Source organism: Eleutherodactylus coqui, chromosome 9 (genome assembly GCF_035609145.1).
Source record: "Eleutherodactylus coqui strain aEleCoq1 chromosome 9, aEleCoq1.hap1, whole genome shotgun sequence".
Taxonomy (NCBI): domain Eukaryota; kingdom Metazoa; phylum Chordata; class Amphibia; order Anura; family Eleutherodactylidae; genus Eleutherodactylus; species Eleutherodactylus coqui.
The window spans coordinates 65,267,021-65,291,211 of NC_089845.1; the positions used below are offsets into that span (position 1 = coordinate 65,267,021).

At 40.2% G+C, this 24,191-nt stretch overlaps 1 protein-coding gene across 1 annotated transcript in view; it reads right to left on the reverse strand.

Moving 5' to 3' along the window:
- Window positions 1-24,191, reverse strand: part of ZNF407 (zinc finger protein 407) — a 488,252-nt gene that overhangs the window by 156,084 nt on the left and 307,977 nt on the right. Inside the window, exons 5-7 of the mRNA XM_066579487.1 lie at window positions 22,393-22,559; window positions 16,624-16,707; window positions 6,415-6,535 (exon numbers count right to left, since the gene is read on the reverse strand). Of these exons, the coding sequence (XP_066435584.1) occupies window positions 6,415-6,535; window positions 16,624-16,707; window positions 22,393-22,559 (372 nt within the window). The remainder of the gene's footprint in view (window positions 1-6,414; window positions 6,536-16,623; window positions 16,708-22,392; window positions 22,560-24,191) is intronic.

The window sequence follows — 24,191 nt, forward strand, 5'->3', positions numbered from 1 at the left end:
ATTAAATCATCTTTGTTGATGTCCTGAAAATAGAACTGTTTCGTAAACTTCATAAATAGGGAAAGGTCCTAAGCAAGGGGCACCACTTACAGCTGACCTCCAGGTTTCCCCATCGTGAGGCTCATTTGTCTTGATATAGTATAGCAGTTATATGATGATCTACGTTTTCTCAGTGTTGATCTATCTACTTGTAGCTCATACTCATTCTGATCTTTCTGTCATGGAGGTCAGCATCCCATAAACAGTCTGGTGAACATATGGACTTCTGTCTATACATAGTGGCAGGTATGCTGTCGGGAGGGAGAGAGCGAGACGCATGAACCAATAATGGGACAGGAAGTAGATTTTACGCAAATACAGACTCAATATTGGAAAGGTACCACACTTGCAAGTACACAGCAAAAAGTAGCCGAAGAGTAGTCACTAACAAACGAAGCTACAAAGCCGCAAATAATAAAGAAAACTACGGTATGTATTAAAAAAGGTAATATAATATAAATTACACTCCTAACTCAACATTTACCCTAATAAAGTACTGGGTCAGCAAAACTCAAAGCAGTATTGTGTTAAAGGAACACTTCAGGAGAAAAGAATACATTGTGTTATGCCTAGTCTGAAGAGGAGGAGCATGGCTTCCAACGCAGGGGTGGGGCCAGATGACCATGGAGGTCTCTTCCAACTCGACCACTCTATGATTCATTGGTAATCTTTAAATAACTAAGTCATACTTTGATCCCTCGGGCACTGCACTAGGCATAACACTAACATCAGTCTAGTGTTCCTTTATCTTTTAGGGAATCTATCAGCTACTTTGAGTCCATAAGCTTAGCTTATAGGGTGCAAAGTTACTGACCTACTGAGCCTGGGGATGTAAGTTTTAGACTTACCTTTCCAGGCATTCCCTCATTGTCAGCTCTCACTGCCACTGAATGCACCGACCGTGCTCTGTAGTTGCACGCTAAGTAGTCCTCCCATTCTACGCATAAAATAGAAGGACTTCTTAGCACGCGTCTATGTAATACACTCAATGCCTTCAGCTACGGGTTTGATAGCCGACAACATGGAAATGGCGGGGAAGGTAAGTCTAAAACTTACATCTCAGTACACAGCAGGTCAGCTAGTTTGAGTGCATAAGCTTAACTTATAAGGCTCAAAGTAGCCGCAGTCTTTTTAACTACCTTCTTGTCTCTTTTTTATTTCAGTTAGGTAAATTTGTTTCATCCCAGTTCACTCTTGAGTGCCGAAAGAATATGTAAGGCTAATTAGAATAGCTGTGATGACATACGCTTCTGAAATAAGATGAAGCATTGGCTTAAGAAGCTGACATCTTACATCTAGAATACCACCATTTCATGGGCACTAAATAACTAGTTTAACAATTAGACATCAACGAGGAAGAAAATATATATTTGATGCGATCAGTATTTATAAAAAAATATTATTTCATCATTTTTCTCCAAAAAGTGTTTTCCTTTAAGAAAACAATCATGCTGAATTCACTTGTGATAGAAGATTCACATAATAGACTTCATTTAGAAATTCTGCCTGGTGTGCTGAAAAGGCCAGCTTCTCCAGAGCCTGTGGTTCAGCCAATCAGGCTGTGATCATATCACTTAGGTCTTCTCTGAACAGTAATAAATGATTTGGTGGATGATCATGATTTTTAATGTGCAGGATATTTATGATTGCAGTCAAGTGTAAGGAAAAAGGCTACAGGCAGTTGTAAAGTAAGCCTACATACTTTATATACATATCCTGAATGGATGAAATGTCATAAATATTTATATGCAAATTGAATAAGGTTTTTTATACGCCAACATGAACACACAAACCTGAAGCATGGCTAATATAAAAGGCCACCACGAGATGGTTTGTTAACAAATAGGGATTTTTCAGGCAGGTAAAAATTATATTAGCAGGCTACATTCCAAGTAATCGACAGACAATTTTAAACATAGTGGAATTGGTATGTTAAATGTCTGATAGCACAAAGAGTAATCCGGCTTCAATAACATAATAATGAAAGAAATCTCAGCTTCACCACTGTTCAAAGTGATACTGCATCTTACAAAGACTGGGCTCACAAATAGGGACAAAAGTGAGTAAGAAAGATAAGTGTGGAGAGCTAAACCATGGCTTTTTAGACAAAAGACCTACTTACAGTATACCAAGTACACTATTCTACCAAAGGTATTCGGACCCCCCTATCAGTAGAATGGATCTTGTCCTATTAACATGTCGCATGTTCTAAACCATGCTACATAAGATGCAGAATCTTAGAGGTGTCAGCCATAGCTTGTGATGAAAGCTGCACACTATTGGATATACAGGCCATATCGCTGCACATGAATTGTCCAACACGAAGTGTAATACATTGGTCTGTCTACAATGGTGCAAGGAACTTTGTTATTGGACAGTTGAGCAATGGAAGAACATTCTGTGGAATGATGAATCACTCTACTCCATCTTCAAATCATATGGATGTACCTGGGTGTGAATGATGGCTGGGGAACACCTTCTGCTTGAGTGTGTTGTGCCAACAGTTAAGTACGGTGGAGGTTCCGTTAAGGTCGGGGGAGGTTTTATATGGTATGGTCTTGGTTCGTTGGTTGTAGTGACAAGAACCAGGAACACGGAGATGTACCCTGACATTGTGCTGCTAACAATGTGACAATATTGTGGAAACAGTCAGTAATACTTCCAACAAGACAACTCACCTTGTCACAAATTCAACGCTATTCTATGTTGGTTTGAGGATATGGATGTTCCACGATTGCACCGGCCTGCGCAGAGTCCTGACCTGAACCCTACTGAACATCTTTGGGATGAACTAGAATGTCAGGTCAGGAAATATGAAAAATGTGTATCATCTTTGAAAGAACTCGGCAGACGTTTGCATGATGAATAGAGGGAAATAGATGAAGTGTATCAGATATTAGTAGAAGAAATGCCACGAAGACTATCCAATGTCATTAGGACCAAAGTAGGCCATGCTAAGTATTAACATATGTAAATAACTATTTTTGATTCTTGCTCAGGTCTCTAATTACTTTTGGTAGGATAGTGTACATGAAGATACAATATGATTATATAATGGTCATCGTTGTAAGAGGAATGCTTTTAACCTCAAGGAAATATTAGGTCACAACGAGCCAAAAGTTTAAGATAAAAGCCCATAAATTATCTAATATCAGATATTACAAAGCATTGGTAAAGTTTAGGGCTTTATGCTTGTGCTTTGTACATGGGGTCTATCATATTGTAGATAGTGAAGTGCGTGGACTTAACCCAAAAAATAAGCATTCTGACTAGGGCTATATGTGTTGTGTACAATCTAGTTGACGGCTTATTTGCTCCATAACATGCTTTTATGCAGCCATATCAGTGGCCAAGCCTGCTGGCTATTCTTGCTTGAGCTTCATGTTAACACGAAAAAAAAGGTTTGGTATGGCGTTAGCCAGTAGAGTAAAATGTGATTCTTCCCAGTAAGAGAAACCAAGTAATCTTGTAGATATGATACCTTTTAATGGTCAACAAAAATACATGATGTTACATCGAGCTTTCGGGTTCTTCTTAGTGACCCTTTCTTTGTTCAGATGGTCTGGTGTTATTTTCAGTCTTAAATTTCTGTGTGTGAACATTTATTTAGATCAAGAGGAGTGTCCCCCCTCCCCTCTGCATTTGTATGTTATATTTGTGCCCCATCCAAAACTGTTTCATCAGCCTGATGAAGGGTCTATAAGAAGAACCAGAGAGCTCGCTATAACATCATGTATTTTTGTTAGCCATTAAATGGTATCATATCTACAAGATTACTTGGTTTCTCTAAAGGCCCATTAACACTGGATGATTATCGCTAAAAATTCGCTAATCAGCGATCGTTTTAGCGATAATCGGTGCGTGTAAATGGGCACGGGGCACCTGCATTTCGGGCACTTTTAGGTGACCGTTAATATCAAGCTCACCTAAAAATCATCACTCACTTTTATCAGTCTTTCTCCATGGAGGAGTGCTGATAGCATTGTTTCCCCGTGGAGAACAAAGGATCTGAGCGCAGATAATAGCCTCGGGCCTCTCTGTGGCAGGGAGAGCTGGTGCTTGGCTGTCAGAGGACAGACAGGCACCAGCTCTTACAGCACAGATCAGAGAAAACCTCTGATCTCTCCTGTGTTAACCCTTTAAATGCTGCAGTCTATGTGACAGCAGCATGTAAAGGGCTGTCACTATTGGACCCCCGGAGTGTGATTAGGGGGTCCTGATGGGTCTCTGTGAAAAAAAAAAAGTAAAAAAAAAAAAACTGTTTAAAAATTATTAAAAAAAATAACAAAAACCCTTGTCTTTCTTTACTTTGTAAAAAATTAAAAATAAAATTACACATGTGGTATCCCTGCGTCGTAATCACCCAGAGAAGGAAGTTAGTACATTATTTAACCCCTTAATGACACGGCACTAGAGTTGAGCGAACATACTCTGCTGAGCTTGATTCTCGTTCGAGCATTAGCATACACGATGGTGCTCGTTACTCGAACGAGCATCAAGTCCTGTTCGACCCTGCCCCAGTTTTTGGCTCTTCCTCGCTGTGACATGCCTGTTTTGGCCCCTCCCCGCAGCAGCGCGCGTCATTGGCAAATTTGGCTGGCTGGCTGGCGAGATAGAGAGAGAGGGCGAGAGAGCGAGAACCAATCTAGGGAAAAAAAGCTCGGCACCTGGCGGTCCACATACAAAAATGGTCGAGTCTCCCATTGTAGTCAATGGGGTTCGTTACTCGAGTAGAGCTCTCGAATTTTACGAAAAGCTCGACTCGAATAACGCGGACCCGAGCATTTGGGGGCTCGCTCATCTCTACATGGCACCTTTTTTTTCTTTTTTACCCATTTCTTTTTTTTCCTCCCCGTGTTTAAAAAATCATAACTCCCTTATTTATCCATCACCGTCGCTGTATAAGGGCTTGTTTTTTGCGGGATGTCCTGTAGTTTACGTTAGTGCTAATTTAGAATACATACAACTTTTTGATCGCTTTTTATTGCTTTTTTTCTGGGAGACAGAGTGACCGAAAAAGTGCATTTGTGGCGTTCTTTATTTTTTTTTCGCACTAAATTCACCGTGCGGGGTAAATAATGCACTACTTTGATGGATCAGACATTTACTGGGGCGGCGATACCAAATATGTATTTTTCTTTTATGATTTAGATTTTTTTATTATAGATATGGCAGAAGGAGGGTGATTTAAACTTTTATTACTTTTTAGACAGTTTTCTAAAAGATTTTCGATTTTCTAAAAACAGCACCACTCTGTCCGTGGGTTGTGTCTGGTATTGCAGATCGGCCCTTTAATTTGAATGGGACTGAGTGGCAATGTCAGACACAGCCTACCGGTAAAAAAAAACAAAAAACAGTAAAACAGTGATGTCCTTTTTTGGAAATATTTTAGTTATTCTTAGGAGAGCTGTCTTACAGTCTCAAAAATATAAAGCTATAATATACTGGATTTATTTGGGGACCAAAATTAATTCATTTTACAGTTGGCTGCCCCAGGAACTAATCAATTTAAAGAAAGTCTGAGGAAACAAAGCATTTTTTATTGACTTAAAACAGATGGTGTATTCTACAGGTACTTTTATACATAGCGATAAAGCGAATGATCAAGGATGAGCGACCAAGCAAACCCTGTCCGATGTTGCAGTTTACGTGATCGCTTACGCAATCAGTTTAAACGAAAAGATAAATTGTTTAGTTTGTTTCTTCTTTACAGGATCGCCGAGTCGTTTAGCTCACTGCACCAGTCAATGAGAACAACGGAACAATCGATGTTAATACCGAATGATTAGCAAACGATTGCCAACAAGGATTTTCATGCTTGCATGAAGTAGATGATGAACGATAAGCAAATGAATTATCGTACAAATTCGAACAATTCAGCGATTTTCTTTTAGTGATAATAGTTCTGTGTAAAAGCACCTTAAGGAAATGTCATCAATATCAGATGGGTGAGAGTCTGACTCACAGCACCTTGTCAATCAGGAGAGAATAAAACTTTGCTTTATATGTAAACTTTGAAAGATATTTGGAAAGATTGATCTCGAAATGTAGGTAGTTCAACAATTCATGTCTTTTCGAACTCTAAGACAGACCTCCCACATCCTGTTGCAGTGCTTCCTGCATCCTTACTAACTGCATTCTGGGTAAAATTGTTGTATCATTTCACAAGAACTTTTGCTGAAGCATGTTCCTTGAACATTTGGCCTTGCACATAGGAGGACAGCAGTAACCCGCGGTAAACTACAGAAGCTAAAGGCCCTTGGAAAGTCATACCATGATATTTGTCACTTTTTGAGATCTGCTAAATCCCAGTAACATTTTCAGTTGCAAAAAAAAGTCAAATAAAAAAGATCCGGCTTAATTTAGTTCAATTACCTGTAATCGCACCATGGGCACATGTATGGCTTCTCCCCTGTGTGGACCCGCTTGTGCCGTGTTAAATGGGACTGAGTTGTGGAAGCGAAATTGCATTCATCACATTTGAATGGCTTCTCACCTGGAATACATCATAGAAATAGTTAATAAATAACATCATGTCATCTCGTGATACAAAGGAAGTAGAAAATGCCTCTTCAAGGGCAGACTCCGATATTAGGATAGCCACAATGATCCTTCTGTCTTCCATGATACAACTGGACATAACCAGGATTATGATAATATATTTAAAGATGGAGACAATTCAACCTTGTTTTAATTGGTTCATAAATCGCACCCGAAACTACTTTCTATACATCCCACATTAGGTAAAATGGCTCTTAAAATTCAACATTCATCTTAATAACTTGGCTGCAGATAAGCAAAAATGAACCGTTCTAAGTAATGCTGCATATTAGAGGGAACCCCCCCCCCCCCCTGGTAACTGTACTTAATAAAGCCTTATGATGTATGTGGCTGCCATATGAAAATCTATTTTATTGATGTTATACTCACAAGACACTTTTTTCCTACATTGTGCGATACATAGCAATACAATGAGAATGCAGAAGTAAAAAGGCACGTCTACAAGGGTGCCTTAAATCCCCTGGACATACTTAAGGTTGTATAAGTATACTGTAGATATTGGTTCTAAACAAGACTTGTATCTTCTCAGCATTCCTTGTACATACCGTGTTTTTCCGAAAATAAGACAGTGTCTTATATTAATTTTTGTTCAAAAAGGTTTAACTTTTTTACATGTATAGCTGCCTGGACACTATTTAAATTGACTTTTTTAATTAACTGTTAGCAGGGCTTAATTTTGGAGTAGGGCTTATATTTCAAGCATCCTCAAAAAGCCTGAAAAATCATTTTGCATCCTCAAAAATTCTGGAAAATCATGCTATGTCTTATTTTCAGGGTATGTCTTATTTTCAGGGAAACAGGGTATTACATGGGTATACATAAGGCTTTCTCTGTTAATGTGTCAAGTTGTGCTATATTTGACCTAACAGGAATAGTAATCTACATTTGGTAATGTACGCATGTATAGATGTATCACATGTAAAGATGGTAGACTTCTACAGAAGAGGATGAATCGCATAAATTAGGAACTCATCATTACGTTAGAAATATATAGTATTCTTGTAGCTCATAAGTTTTCATTTAAGTGGCCAAATGCTTAGGACTCATTTTTCCTGTTTCTATGTTAATCTTAGTTTATTATTGAATGTAGCACAGATTCTTTACTGTAAAAATTACTAGACAGTCTAGAAACCCTGTAAATCAGCATTCTGGCTGCGTAGTATGGAAGGCCCCCCTATACCTATCTGCTTGTGTACTACCCTCTACAAAAACATTCTGACTATGGAGTCTGGATACCCCCTTACAACAAAAGGTCTGGTCATGTAGTCTGGACAATTCTCTAAAATAGCAGACTGGAGCTCCTTCCATAATAGTAGGCTGGGCATGTAGTCTAGACCTCCCCCTATAATATTGCACAGTCTGAATCTGCTGCTATAAAAGAAATCTGGCTGTGTAGTCTGAACCATACCCTACAACAACAGTGTAACTTGTATATACAAGCGACTTTGCTTTGTACTGCATCCCAGTCAAGCTAATCGAAAGACCACACAGCACCAGACATAGTCGCACATATGAATGAGCTGCAGTGGCTATGTAAATAATGAAGGACAAAAAGGCGCTCACTAGAGTGCTCAGCCCCTTCAATGAGCTGGGAGGGAGGGAACGGAATGTCACCTCTGAATCAAAAATTGATGCCCCATCCTAAGGACAGCCCATCAATGTTGGGAAACCATTGTAGATAATTGAGATGAAGCCAAGACTATTCCTAAACTCACATATGACAACACTCACTAAGAATTTATTTTCTCTATTTTCCCATGACCAAATTTCTTCGGGGGGGAGGGGGGGGTGAAGAAAAACAAAACAAAACATCATCTCGTAAATCATAAATAAAGGTAATCCATGGCTTACTTTTGCATGCATCTCATATTCCGAATTTCTTATAGCTGGTGTACTATATTTTTCGGCTTCAACCGCAGGAAGCAGTTCTCAAAGAATCAAAATGATAATTGACTAAAACTTCAAGCAGCTATTTTATTTCAGTATATTAACTCAAGCACTTATTCATTGATGGCTTCACAGATTTGTGATCATTTCCTCTCCTCTTTCTCCGCCTCTGAGCTTACTCGCGAACTTTAAATGGGCAGTGTGTAATTAGTATTAATAGGGAACATTATTGAAATAAAGCTAGAAAATCTCTCATCTGTAGCTGATCGTTTTAATATTCCTATTCTCAGTTTCAGTAGCAGCGCAGACGCTGCACTGTCAGGACAATAATCATCTAGTACATTTTCCATCCTTGATTTAAAATGTAGCTACTAAGCATCTATCACTTAAGCAAATCATAATATATTAAATACATTTGCATGTTAACAAAAAAATTGCTTGGCCGAAATGTATTGGTTCTGTTCTAAGTCCCAATTTAAATACAAAAAAAAGGAGGTTTGGTTGGTTAACAAAGTTTACTGTAAACCAGTGGCGGTCAACCCAACTTAAATGAGACTCTTGACCTCATTGAAGCACGTCACTTACAGCCAGGGCCACCAGCTCAAGATGTAGGTGATAAAAGACATATGACATCATATATACATTAAAAAAAATAAAATTTCAAATATATATATATATATATATATATATGGAGATGGGAAAGGTACAATAGAGTAGCTGATCTGTTAACATTTGACAGAGTATTCTTTGTACAGAAGAGCCCATAGCGCATCATTTTTCTTGGGAAGGCTGAACCATCTGAATTTGCAATCCCCTGGAGTCAAACATCAGTCCAACTTCCTCTTCAACTGTAAATCTGCATTCGTTTGGGGGCTCCATATTTCAGTTTATAATTCACACAATCTCAGCCCAACAACCAAAAATGTAGATGTGATCATAGGTGATCTCAATATCACACTCCCTGAGGTCCAGGAAGCGGAGACTAGACACAGGAGATTCAGACTGGGCGACTGTGGTTGCGTTTTCCTGACTAATTTAGGGGCAAAACCAAACAAGTTGGTTACTTAAATGTTCAAAACCACCATTCATGATCTGGAAAAGAAAACCATAAATGCCGCTCTTTATTTCAGCTTTATGCACTCAAGCCCTTTTATGCAAATAGTAGGAGACATTATTTCCTCTACGTGTAGGTTCTTAACTGTAAGAGCAGTGAGACTGTGGAAGTTTCTACCTGAGAATGTGGTGATGGCAAATTCGAGAAGAGAGTTCAAGAGGGGCCTGGCTGCCTTTCTTGGGCGATACAATATTATATCTTATAACTTCAGAAGGGTTGTGGATCCGGGGATTGTTCCGATTGCCAGATTGTAGCCTGGAAGGATTTTTTTTCCCTTAAAATGGGGAAAATTGGCTTCTACCTCATTGGGTTTTATTTGCCTTTCTTTGAATCAACATTTTTGGGGGGAATAGGCTGAACTGGATGGATACATGTCTTTTTTCGGCCTTACATACTATGTTACTATGTTATATTAATGTTTCCAATTGATGTTAAAGGTCATTTTTCTTTATAGGATTCCTATCTTAAAGCTACATTTCTTATGAATCTGTGAAATGCCCCCCACCAGCTGCAGACATATAGTGTTATAGATTAAAAAAAGGAAAAAAAAATCACAATCCCAAAATGCATTTCAATATTTTTGTTCTTGATATTGAGTAGCGCTTGTTAAAATGGCAATGTAAAATCTCTCTGATGCATCCACTCTTATTACTTTCCCTATAATTAATGAATGTTACTTGTCAGGTTTAGTAAAAAAACAATTCCTAGTCATTTATGCCACATATATCCTTCACCGAGGAGACAGTCACATAATTCAGAAGTTCCGTTTGGTAGCTATTTGTCAATCATCTCCGGTATAATTGGAGGTGGCTATGCTGTTGATTGAACAAAATACTACTATATGTCATGATGTCTCTTGAAGCTGTCAAGACTGTGTAGCCTATGAAGTACAAAGCAATCTTCAAATGAATGATGAACTGACTAGGTGCTTCTATGATCGCAGTTGAAAAGACAGCTTTTAATTCATGTAAGGGAGAAAAGTGAGACATGTCTCTTCGAGGAGGAGAATTAAAAGAAGTTGCAATTAATATTACGCTAAATGGCTGAAGTTGTTTAAGATGGTATAATATGTTGTGGTTTGTAAGAGTAACAGACTGTATGACTATAGGGGAGCGTTCCGTATCACAGCCCACATACCATACAGTATACAGAGAAAGGCTTTATACCTGAAAGGTGACAATCTTGTCACGTATACTGAGGTGCCTTACATGACAGTCATACCTCTGACTGCGTTGACATAATAAGGGAATTAGCATTTTTCCATTCCAGTTTAACATATAGTAGAATATTTTACACGACTTCTTTTTATGTACCGTGTTTCCCCAAAAATAAGACATTTTTTAATATTAATTTTTGCCCCAAAAGAGGCACAGGGTCTTATTTTTTGGGGATTTCTTATACTTACCTAGCAGGCGCCGCCAAGGTCGCTCCCGCTGGTCTCCGAAGCTCTTGCTTCTGTCCTCAGCCGCCAACAGAAGACCGCTTGCTGATAATGGGGTTCATAAATCCTACTTCAAGCAAGTGATGGCTGTGATTGGTTCTCAAGCACTGCAGCTCAGCCAATGAATGCAGCGCTTAAAGAAAAAAAATCACAGCATACGCATTGAATTGCTGTGACTGGTTCATCGAGCGCTGCATTGATTGGTTCTCAGGTGCTTTGGCTGAGCCAATCAGAGCCATCGCTTTCTGGAGGCGGGGTTTACGAACTCCGTTACCAGGAAGTGATGTTCTGTCGACTGCAAGCAAGCTTCTGGAACTCTGCAAAGCGGCGTGAGGGACCTGGCTGGCGACCGCCAGGAAAGTATTGCTTTTTTGGTATTTTATGCTGTGTAGCCAGGGCTTATTTTCAGGGTTAGGCTTATATTTCAAGCCTCCCCGAAAATCAGGGTAGGGTTTATTTTCAGAGTCCCTACTTTCGGGGAAACACGTACATGGTCTGCAAATCACATTCCTCATTTCCTCTAGTATGCACTCCACATTTACTAAAAGCATCATCATCATGCCACACATACACTGGCAAATAGAAGTACACAAAAAGTTACACAATATATTCAGTCATTTCAAGCTGACAAGTTGCAACAGAACGCTACAAACATTAATCATAAGAATTCCAAATTACATTACTCATATATTTACTGCACATAATATGTGAGGTTCTCCGTGCACATTCTGATCAAAGTCTGTGAGTCTATCTGCCACGTTATGGTGACATCTTATGGATGGGACCCTACACTAGACAGACTCGTCTCCCTTTGGGCTTGAGCCTCTAAATACACTCCGGGAAAGTGGGATCCAGCTGTATACTCTAAGTAAGGCTTAGAACGCATGAGGAAATGGGGTGCATGACATAAATGGAGGAAGGCAACTATTCCTTCCACATATGCAATGCAACAAAACCAAATTAAGTCAGCATCTACTACAAGCATGGGCACCTGAAGATTGACTTTACTTGTAGTGAGTGCAGACTTAGTCTGCTTGTGTTGCATTGCATGTGTGGAGGGAGTGGCTGCTTTCCCCCACTTTAGTTATGCACCATATTCACCCATGTCAAATAGCGTAAACAGCTATATCCCACTTTTCCTAAATGCCTTTGGAAGCTTAGGCCCAAAGAGAGGCGACTCCAGGTGCATACGTACCGTGTGTGAGATGCTCGGGCAAAACTTGCATTGGGCAGCATGTGGGCACCTGTCTGTGTGCTGTATGATTTACATGGGCACAGAGCGTAGACATACATTACCATGTCCTATTTCTCATCCATGAAACATATAATAATAGGACACGCAAGGAGTTCAATCCTCAATCTGCATAGCTTCATAGGCTATAATGGGGCGTTGTGCTGCCCGTGAATTAACACAAACCGCACATGGCCCAAAAAAAGCTTAGTGTGGCGGAGACCTAAATAATGTATCTTGCATGCTTTTGCTAAGTGTGTCTGCTTGTACTATATGTTGCAGTCATGGAGTACGGGCACCTAGACACTGATTTTATGTGTATGAGTGATGACCTAACTAGGTTTTACTGCATTACATAGTCAGTCATTTCAGTTAGGCTCCGTTCACATTTCTGTTGCATTATGGAACAGAAGAATGAAAATAAAAAGGCCGCCGGAACTGTCAAAATGACGGAATCCGGCAGCGCCTGACAAAGCCACTGACTAATGGGTTCCGTCAGATTCCTTTCCAGTATTTATGACATAAAAAGATGACAGGCATTTGAACAAAGCCTTAGGCCTCATGTCCACGGGGAAAATCGGGCCCGCTACGGATTCTACATGTAGAATCTGCAGCGGGTCCCTCCTGCCCCGCGGACATGAGCGCTAAAAATAAGAATTTAAAAGCATTTACCTATCCGTAGCGGTCGGCGAAGCTTTGCTCTTCCTCACGGCCGGATCTTCTTTTTCGGCCGGCGGATGAATTCCTTACGCCGGCGGCACATCGCCGGCACGTCGTCGACGTGCCGCGCGCACGCGCCGGGCACATCCGCCGAGCCGAAGCAAGGGAGATGCGGCCGTGAGGAAGAGAAGAGCTTCGCGGTCCGCTGCGGGTGAGTAAATGCTTTAAATTCCTATTTTAGGTCTCCCGCGGATCCGGACGGCTTCCATAGGCTTCAATAGAAGCCCGCGGGAGCCGACCCCGCGGGAGACCCGCACGAAAATGGAGCATGGTCCAGATTTTTTCATGCTCCATTTTTTTTTAAATGCCTTTTATTGACGATCCGCGGGTATTTATCTACCCGCGGGTGGTCAATGCATCCCTATGGGGTGCGGATCCGCGCGCGGGAGATCCGCTGCGGATTTTAAATCACATTTTGCCCGTGGACATGAGCCCTTATAGGGCCATCTATTTTCTATTACAGGTGCCACATGGCTTGTCATCCAGCTTCTCCAGACTCCTGAATGGCCAATCAGTCTTGTTCCGCAGGGATATATCCATGCTGATATATGAAGAGCACACAGTACTTGATACTTTGGGTAATGTTCCTTATTTGAAACAAAATATGCCTCTCACCTAGTAGCTCATATGTAGTACTGGATCCAATCAAATTGCAACGCGAACGGAACAGATCTGAGATCTTGGCTTTCATTATAGTTTACAGATCTTATTTCCATCCCTCTCCCCGTAGTGGTGTCAGCACAGCAGTGTTCCCCCTATGTGTGTTCACACTTCCTGAGATTGTAATCATAATAGTGTCCGCCCATTTTCCCCAAATTGTACAGTAGTGACCCCTCTCCTATCCAGTAGTCGCGTCTATATTTTCTGTCTCATACCAAGTAATCACAAGCATTTTAACCAATTTACTTGTATTTGACATCAGATCCTTTAAAATTAGTCAATGAAGCAGTGTTGTGTCTCCTTAAGGAGAGCACCCAAAAAGTGTGTGGACACACCTAAGGGCTGAGTGGGTCAGGGGATGGTATAGTCTCTCTCAAGAAGACCACCCAAAAGGGGTGTGAGGACACTTAAAAGATGAGTAAGGAGACTTATAAGGCCATGCTAGCTCATCTGGGAAATTTATGCAAATAAGAAAGATGGAAAAATACCTCTACATAGTAACATAGTTCGTAAGGCTGAATGAAGACAATGTCCATCTAGTCCAGCCTGTCTAGCCTCCTGTTTTGTTGATCCAGAGGAAGGCAAAAAACCCCAAGAGCAGAAGCCAATTAGCCCTTTTGTGAAAAAATTCCTTCCTGACTCCCTAATGGCAATCAGACTGTTCCCTGGATCAACCCCTAATAGTTCCTACCTGCCTGTATACCAGGATTGACAAATAACCTTAGATTTATAGCCTATAGTATCCTTCCTCTCCAGAAAGACATCTAGTCCCCTTTTAAACTCCTCTAAGGATTTTGCCATTACTACGTCCTCAGGCAGAGAGTTCCACAGTCTAACTGCTCTAACAGTAAAGAATCCCTTTCTATGTTGGTGATGAAACCTGCTTTCCTCTAAACGTAGCGGATGTCCTCTTGTTACCTTCGCAGTCCTGGGTATAAACAGATCCTGGGAGAGATCCTTTTATTGTCCCCTCATGTACTTATACATTGTTATTTGGTCGCCTCTTAACCTTCTTTTTTCTAGAGTAAATAGTCCCAATTTGGATAGCCTCTCTGGGTATTCCAGTCCCGTCATTCCATGTATTAGTTTAGTTGCCCTTCTTTGAACCCCCTCCAATACCGCAGCATCTTTCCTGAGCACCGATGACCAGAACTGTGCGCAGTATTCCATGTTAGGCCTGACAAGTGCCTTATATAATGGAAGGATAATGTTCTCGTCCTTCGCCCCTATACCTCTTTTAATGCATCCCAAAACTTTATTTGCCTTTGCAGCAGCTGACTGGCATTGGTTACTCCAGTTTAGTCTACAATCCACTAGTACCCCCAGGTCTTTTTCCATTTCACTTTTCCCTAGCGGTACCCCATTAAGTGAATATTGGTAACATCCATTCTTACTGCCCATGTGCATAACCTTACATTTATCAACATTGAACTTCATTTGCCATTTTTCTGCCCAAGCCCCCAGCTTATCTAGGTCAGTTTGTAGCCGTACATTGTCCTCCATTGCATTAATTATATTGTATAATTTTGTGTCATCTGCAAATATTGATATTATACTGTGCAGCCCCTCTATTAGGTCGTTGATAAATATATTGAACAGAATGGGGCCCAATACTGAACCCTGTGGCACCCCACTAGTGACTGTGGCCCAATCAGAGTACAAATCATTTATTACCACCCTCTGCTTTCTATCATTGAGCCAATTTTTTACCCACTTACACACGTTTTCGCCCAGTCCGAGCTGCCTCATTTTGTATATTAGCCTATTATGTGGCACGGTGTCTAACGCTTTAGAGAAGTCCAGATATACAAGATCAATAGATTCTCCCTGGTCCAGCTTAGAGCTTACTTCATCGTAGAAACTTATCAGATTTGTCTGACACGAGCGACCCTTCATGAATCCATGCTGGTGAGGAGTTATTCCCTTGTTCTCCTTGAGGTGCTCATCGATGGCGTCTCTCAGAATCCCCTCGAAAATTGGAACCACATTGGCAATGCGCCAATCCAATGGTACAACACCGGTCTTGATAGTCTCTAGAAATATTAGGTATAGTGGCCTAGCTATCTCATCACTTAGTTCCCTTAGTATCCTTGGGTGTGTATTCCATCTGGGCCTGGCGATTTATCGATTTTAATCTTCTTTAACCTACAGCGCCATCTATTGGATGGCAGCATTCCTTCAAATCAAAGTGACTTTATAACAAGTCTTATCAATGATTGGAAAAGGTAATGTAGTGAATAGCATTGAAATCACAACAGCCTAACACATACTCTTTACCCTATAATAATCCTTTCCCCCAATACTAACAGTCATTCCCCCCAATATTCACAGCAGTTCCTCCCATCCCTCAACCAGAAGTCACAAGAGTGCCATCCATTCCCTAGTAGGAGCACCTGGAGTTGCTTAATATCTAAGAGCTAATGTGTGCCTCCTTTGACTGGCAGGAGTGGGTTTGTGGCAAACACAAGCACCTGGTGCCCTCCGATATGCACTTGCATTTTACCCCAAGTGGGAAATCCCGTCCTGCTCATATTGCTGCAGTACTTTCAAATTGACCATTTAGGACCAGGAAAGCTGGGTGATTATTCATTTGGCAGCCATATTTGCCATTAACCAGCTCATTCAGAAATTGTTATAAGACTGTTAGAGACTTCCCCATGTTATAATTTGCTCATACACATGTACTCCGATCATTACAAAGCTCAGTGATACTACGGGGACCCCCAATATAATCTGCATATGGTCCTGCATCGTTATATTAATACTGCAGTTGCTGCTAACAATAGTGGGCTCTACAAGTTCTACCACAATGTCTGTAGATCTCATGTAGGGGTTACTTGCAACTTAATAGCGTTCATCAATGTTGATTAGATTGACCTTTTCTGCATTCATTGCACCTTCAAGACCTGGCCCAAGGATAAGAGGAGTTAAAATACAGAGTCTATCATAAGTTAAGAAGAGATGACCAACCTGTGTGCTGCCTCCGATGCTTAGTAAGGGCGTGACGTGTCCCACCAGCAAAGCCACAAAGGTCACACAAGAACGACTTCTCGCCTGTTGCAACAATAAACAGATGTGGGATTGTAGAGGTCACAGATCGTTAAAACATATCTATCAAGGCTTTCAGGGTTACTAATTCCTCCAATCAAATGTTTCCATGTAAATATGTCAAATGGGAATGAAATTACCACTGCGGTTTATTGACTGTGATAAAATCTGAAAAGCACCACTGAACATAATTACATACTTGTCAGACCCATAAAAATTAGCTTTATTATCAATGGAATGGTTTTGTACAACTTCATTTCTGTTAGATGCCTTCCAGATGGGGCTGCTTTATGCACTTGAACAGTTTTTATGCATATCCTGATTTTTTTTTACAATTCCCATACATCTGGCCTTCCTTAGCACACTAAATATTGTCTAAAATGTACAATACAAGTACATATTATACCATTACATTTTGGATTTACTCGCATGCTATGTTTGTGTAGAATATTACATTGATTTTTTGTGTTAGCAAGCAAAATAAATGAATTTTATGTCTTCTTAATCATAATGGTTTGTATATGGAGCACTAAAACAAGACTGCAAAAGAAAACAAACAGAACTTGTAGTATTTATTGTAACCGTGTGAAGTAGGAGAGCGGTCGAGAGCGTAGGTGGTTCCCTAGTATAGACCGCTGATCGACAATTACTCAAGATGAGTCTTCTGCCCAGATTGCCAGTGGACTGCAGAAATCACTATGTAACCAGCCAGATGGATACTGAAGCCCAAGTTATAGCTTAGAAGTATAGGCTACAGAGTCAAGTTTACATTTGCTATCATGATGGACTTCCCTTGTTTAACATAAGACCCCTTTACATAGTCTACTGCTATGATGTATTAACCCCTTAAGGACACAGCCTATTTTGGCGTTGAGGACCAAATGATTTTTGGTAGATTTTCATCTCCATTTTTCAAAAGCCATAACTTTTTTTATTTTTCCATTGATGCGGCCGTATAAGGGCTTGTTTTTTGCGTGGCTAACTGTAGTTTTTATTGGTGCCATTTTTGGGTACATATATTATATTGTAAAGCTTTTATTACTTTTTTTATGATCGTAAGGAGAGAAAACGCATCAATTCTGCCGTAGATTTTTTTTTTTTTAAGTGTTAATTATGCAGCATAACTGAAACACATTTTTTTCTGTGGGCCGGTACGGTTACAACAATACCAAAATTCTTATATTTTTTTTTAGGTTTCTCCACTTTTCTGCAATAAGAACTAGACATGAGCGAGCATGCTCGGTACGGTCAGCTCGGGGGGGGGGGGGCAGCGGGGGAGAGCGGAGGGGAGCGGGGGAGAAGGCAGTTACTCGAGATGAGCAAGGTTCTCTCGAGTAACTGACCTTACCAAGCGTGCTTGCTCATCTCTAATAAAAACCCTTTTTTTGGAAATCTTTTTTTTTTCTAAATCGCTGCATTTAAAGTCCTTTTATTTTTCCATGGACGGAGCTCTGTGAGGGCTTATTTTTTGCAAGACGAGCTGTAGTTTTTATTGGCACCATTTTGGGGTACATACATTTGTTTAATCACTTTTATTGTTTTTTTTGGGAGGCAAAATGCTAAAAACGATACCAAATATGTGGGATTTAAAAAATTTGTTATGCTAATATGAGAAAAAGCATAAAAAGGGGGGGTTTTTTTTTTTTATATTATTTTTTTTTACACTATTTTCGTCCCCCTGGGGGACTTGCACTGTAGCACCGATGATGGCTATAATAAGACATTGCAGGACTTCTCTCCTGCCATGCCTTATCGCTTATTACAGCAATCAGAGGCAATGGCAATACAGGACGCCGGTATCTGCGATAACATCGCGAGAGCTGGCTGAAGTCACAGAGGAAGTGCACTCCCTCTGTGAAACCTTTTCTGCCGCAATCTACTTAGATCGCAGCAGGGAGGGCGTTAACAGCGGGGGGCGATGGACCCCGCTGTTGCAGCAGGAGGCTGGCCATCAGTGACAGCCGGATCCCACTACCGAATAGCGCAAGATCTGTCATGATCTCACGCTATTCTCATGACGTAAGGGTACGTCACTTTGCGGCAAGTACCCTGCTCCCATGACGTACCCTTACGTCATAGGGAGGGTAGGGGTTAAAGGGGTTCTGTCATTAAAAAAAATAATCCAATTCTTACCTATTCCTCCCCAGGTAGACTCCTTACCGCATCTTCTCCCGGACGATCTTCTCCCTTCTCCTGCATGCATGCAATCTCGGCAACGGATCGGCACTCCCTGATAGGCTATGAATGCTACGTCACTAGTGACGTAGCATTTATTGCCCGTCAGGAAGAAGAATGTGAGGAATGGACGCATCATAACAAGAAGATGATCCAGGGGACTGGAGAAGATCGGCAAAGAGAAGATGCAGTAGGGAGTCTGCCTGTGTAAGCATAGGCAAGTATTATTTTTTTAATGACAAAACCCCTTTAACAATGAAGCATGATAAAGATTCAAGGGTTCAAAATTCAGCTCTGATACATTGCGCACTACATTTACTTGTATACTACTACCAATTAGATTCATGTGTATGGTTCTGCGCAGTTTAGAGGTAATGTGTTCATTGGAAGTTTAGACAATGTATAATGGCTTGACAAAAAAGATAATCTATGATATATGCCCATTTGTTATTAATCAAAGATACACAACAACGTTTGTAACTGTACGTATACTTATATGACTGGATCTCAGAAGTCTGTGAAGTATATTAATGTCATAATAGTTTGTACAATATCCTTTTGTTTTATGTCCACAGCTCTTATGAAAACCTTTATGTTCCCATGGTAACAGACTCCAAACAAACCCTGTGTAGTCGGTTTCTCCAATCAACCATCTCTTCTGTACTTCTTATTAACTTACAGTCTATTAAAAGGGGGCGAATGAAAAAGAAAATATGACTGTGGGATTAGATTAAACAAAGTTTGTATTTTGTAACCATGGAGACACAAAGGTGTTCCTAGGAGCTGTGGATACAAAATAATAGATTATTTAACTATTTTTATTTTATTTTAGTTGTGAAGGCAGACCTGATCTATAAGGGTAAGTCTAGACATGGTGGATATCCAGCTGATATGTTATGCTTTCCCGCTACAATTTACAATACAGAACAAATGGAGGAGGTTTTTTTTTTTTAATTGTTCTACATATACATGAAAATTTCTGCACAGAAATCAAAGCATACTGACTATTTTCAAATCTTTAGCATACTCATTCTTGTGCAGTAATAGCATGGATTTTCACTATGGACCTCACCCTTTGCAATGAGGTAGGGTGAAATCTGTGGCCAAATCTACAACAAAATCCTCATGTAACATATATGGATTTTGCCACATATTCGTTGTGGGTTTGCAGCCAAATTGCACAGTCAATGTCTGGACCTGTCAGAGTGTTATAGTCACATTAGTGCCATGATTTCTGTTCTTCATAGAGCCATAGCAGCTATGCCGGATGACTATTGTTAACAATCCTCTTTGGCTGGAACACTAACTATTACATCAACAGACACATTAAAAGTGGGAATTAATTTGAAACATTTTCTTTCCTTTAAAGAGTATCTACATATTTTTTAATCTACAGAATGGGTGATTCTAAGCATTTTTGCAATTGGTTTTATTAGGCTATTCTGTACATTCTTCTTATAGAACCCCTCTTCCGCTATGCACCTGTTTACTAAAGAACAGCAGCATACACAACTATTCTGTTCCTATATTACAGTTTAATTTAAGTGACTATTACATATCATTTATTTTTATTTTTTTACTGCTCGTAGGCTGCCATCCCTGGGAGCTGTGAAGGAGAAGCCGTTCTATGCTGCAGACAGCTTCTCCCCTCGCAGCGCTCGCTCCACGCCAGACCTGCAGCACTGACAAGAGGTTCAGTCCATTGGGTTGTGACATACAGTAATGTAAGTTATGAGCTTACATAGATTTGTGCTCCAATGATTGCCAGTCTCTGGAGTAAATGATAGTAAATTGAGCCACTGGAGGCTTCACCAAGCCCTGTCCACTTTTTTCAAAAGTGGGAAGAGCATTGCTCAAGAATAGTGTTGCACGGGCCTAACTAAATTCCATCACCATTGCATTTATTTATTTTTAATATCCAATCATCTAAAATGTTAACGTAAAAAGCAAAATGAAAGGTTTCCCCTTTCAGGGTTAACTGGTCAATATGTAAATATCCTGAAGATGTTTTGTATATATTTATCCAATATTAATTCATGAGGGCTTTTTTTCGACTAAAATGTCCTTTTAATTTAGAAGCATCGGCCGAATCACCGCGGCAATTTTTCTTATTTTCATAGATGAAACATTAAGCGGTAAATAAAGTTATGGCATCTTGGGACGAGCGCCGAAGAGCTGCTCCTCTGCTACTTCTTATGTTCTACAATGTGCCACCTGTTCTTAGAATCCCCACACAACTGCAGGCTGAAGTTCTCCCCTTGCCTCATGAAAGGGACGCTGCTTTTCTTAGCTCTACATGATAGAACTCCCAAGCCATTGTGAAGAGCATGAAGATCTGAAAAACACTACTTCTAAAGAGTCTTGGCTTTGAGACAGAGATTGCTTTTGGCTAGTTGTGAGTACTTTTATTACACTGTCGACACTTGTAACCTTAAAATTTCTTGGACAGACAAAATGAATAATTGCTTTAGGTAACCACATAGAACGTTTACATGATGGCACAGACAGGATGGAAAGTGGATTTTTTCTTAACACCTTGAATTAGTTTCAAGTGTACCATTTTGCATTCAAATGCAGAAAGACACGGAAACCAATCCTTTATATTCTATTAGAAAACAGCCACTGTCCCCTCTCTCTCATTATGGTGCAGACTACAAGACCTAACAACAAAAATCTATATTATTGATCTAACCAAGTCTCCACAATTATTCTTTAGAAGGAAACACCGACGATAAATTACATCTGCACTGGCTTTTCATCTGCGGTTCGATATAAGTGATCTCTCAGGGCAAGCTGGAGACCTTAAATCGTCAACACCCTTGACAGAGGAGCTAAATAGACCCGGCCTCCCACCAACTGCTTGGGATATTTCTCAATAAAGAACTTTTTAACCTAGAATCTTCTCCTAAGAGGTGAGCATCTGGATTACAATACAGGGATTGGGCCATTCTTGCTTCATTCATTCTTTTTTAATTATACTTATAGGAGTGAAGCAGATGTTAACAATTTCCTGGCTATATAGAGGACAGTAGAAACCGGAATGACTAAATAACTTAGGATACTCATCATGACAACATGATGAACTCAACGGCTGAAGATGAATGGTCAAAAGCAAAAAAAAACTTGATACAAAAAAGTGAATAAAAATGTAACAAAAACATTTACACAAATTAATATAAACAAACTGCAACAAATAGAACTAAAGAGAACGGAGAGACGACGAATATAAGCAAAGTGTAAGAAGAGGTAGCGATACTGTAGCCATGGTTAGAGAGCGAAACGAGCATTTATCTCCCCGACTAAAATAAGGCACCATAAAGATTCAATTTTCATTTACAGCATCTAGAAATACAAGGGGATGTTTCAAAGTGGACAATGTCTGCTCTCTCCATGTTTATGTTAATGGTGTTGGTTAAAACATCTTTGCTTTAATTAAAAAAAACAAAAGTATTACTGGCCCATAAATGAGTTTTATATATAACCAGCAGGATAATGAACACATAATTTCTACCAGACCTGTGTGAGTCCTGTAATGATCTTTCATGGCAGAGGCTGTGAGGAAAGAATAATGGCATGTGGGCCAGGTACATTTAAATGGTTTTTCGCCTGTGTGCAGCTTCATGTGGTTGTTCAGGGCCCATCTCTCTCGGAAACTTCTATCGCAGACGTTACAGGAAAATTTCCTATGTGAATTAAAAAAAACACAAATGAAGGCATGAAACATAGGCGGAATAAAAATTTTTAAAAAAAATTCTAATATTTATTATATCTAAGGCAGAAAACAGACAAGGCTTGCACAAGCTCAGCCGTACTAAATGCAATGCCTTTGCTGAGGAAAATTGCAGCCTAGGTCTGTCATGTCTGTATAACCAGGCATTGATTTTTCTGTCGAGGCCTGGCACGTCAGCCATTTATTCTCCGCTTTGCGGTTGGGCCCAACGGGTTTGAAAAATTCTGTTACAGTCCAGTCGCCCCTGAGGCAAATGTGAGAATAGATTTCACCTGTACAGACCTATACCACTTATCCAGGGCATGTGCTGTCAGAGCAGAGGCTAAATGAAAAGCTATCTGTTCAAGAGCGCTCCGACAGCCAAGTGGTGCTAAATGCTGTACTGTGCTGAAATACATCTCTGCTACGCTGCCATATTTAACCCTTCTGTCATGGGGAGTGGGGGGTGAGCTATGGTGTGTACCGCACTTCACTGGAGGTTCTTTAAATAGACCAACAGAACCTGAACAAATTACATCAGCCGCACTACTTCTACCAAGACTAATACTACAGATTGATAGCGCTTGGCTCACTGTTCTGGGTTCTCAGTCAGGCATCTCGTTTTTAATTCCCGTTATACCATAGGCTGATAGAATAAAACACAAACGTATACATTTATACCTAGAAAAAGTCAATAGATTTAAAGGCTATGCACACCTGTGTAGAACTTTGAGCTCTTTTTCCTCTTTTAATCAATGTGTTTTTGCAATTGATTGTATTATAAATTTCTAATTGTTCGATTTCTACGCTTATATTGTTTTCCATGGCACTGCAGCCTGGAGGACAGAAATCTTAGAAGATTCTGTCAGTTACAGTTAATTGACTGACTCCTCCCCTACACCGCTCTTTGTTGTGTTATGTGCATTGTCTTTCCACTGAGCTACTACAGAGGGCTGTATAACAGTGCTGGGGTATAAAGGAGGAGATCAGACAGAGAGCAGAGAAAACTACTATTACAGAGGGCTGTAAATCAGTTCGGGTGAATTTTCTGCTCCTTTTAACAGTGAGGGTGAACGGGATCTGCAAATACTCAAAAAAGGATGAGAGATAGCTGTGTAGTACTGAGTGAGCGTGGTTATGCTACATAGACTATTAAAGAGGAGAGGTGAGGGGCAGCTGAGCTTGTGAACCTTCATGAGAGAGACCAGCTGACCACTGCTAAAAACACTCTGAGCCAGAAACTTGAATGTAGGAAAACATGAAAACCAAGTATGAGGCTTTGTAAATGCATGAGAAGGAAAACTGAGTGCAAAAAAACAAACTGATAAGTGAATCACTTTTTCTGCAGCGATTTAGTAAGATGTGTGTGCATTGGTTTTTCATGTACAAAGGTTTCCATAACCCATAAAATACAAACATTTACTAGTTTACTTGTTATACAAGCATATACTATAAATCCAAAAGTAAGCCTGAATATCACATCCATATGTGCTGCTAGAAAATGCATTCCAAAATCATGAGCCTCAATATGGAGTGCACCCCCTTTGTGGAAAGCAGCATGGCTGCAGTTATTCGCATTAATTCAAGAATAAGTGTTAGGGGTCTG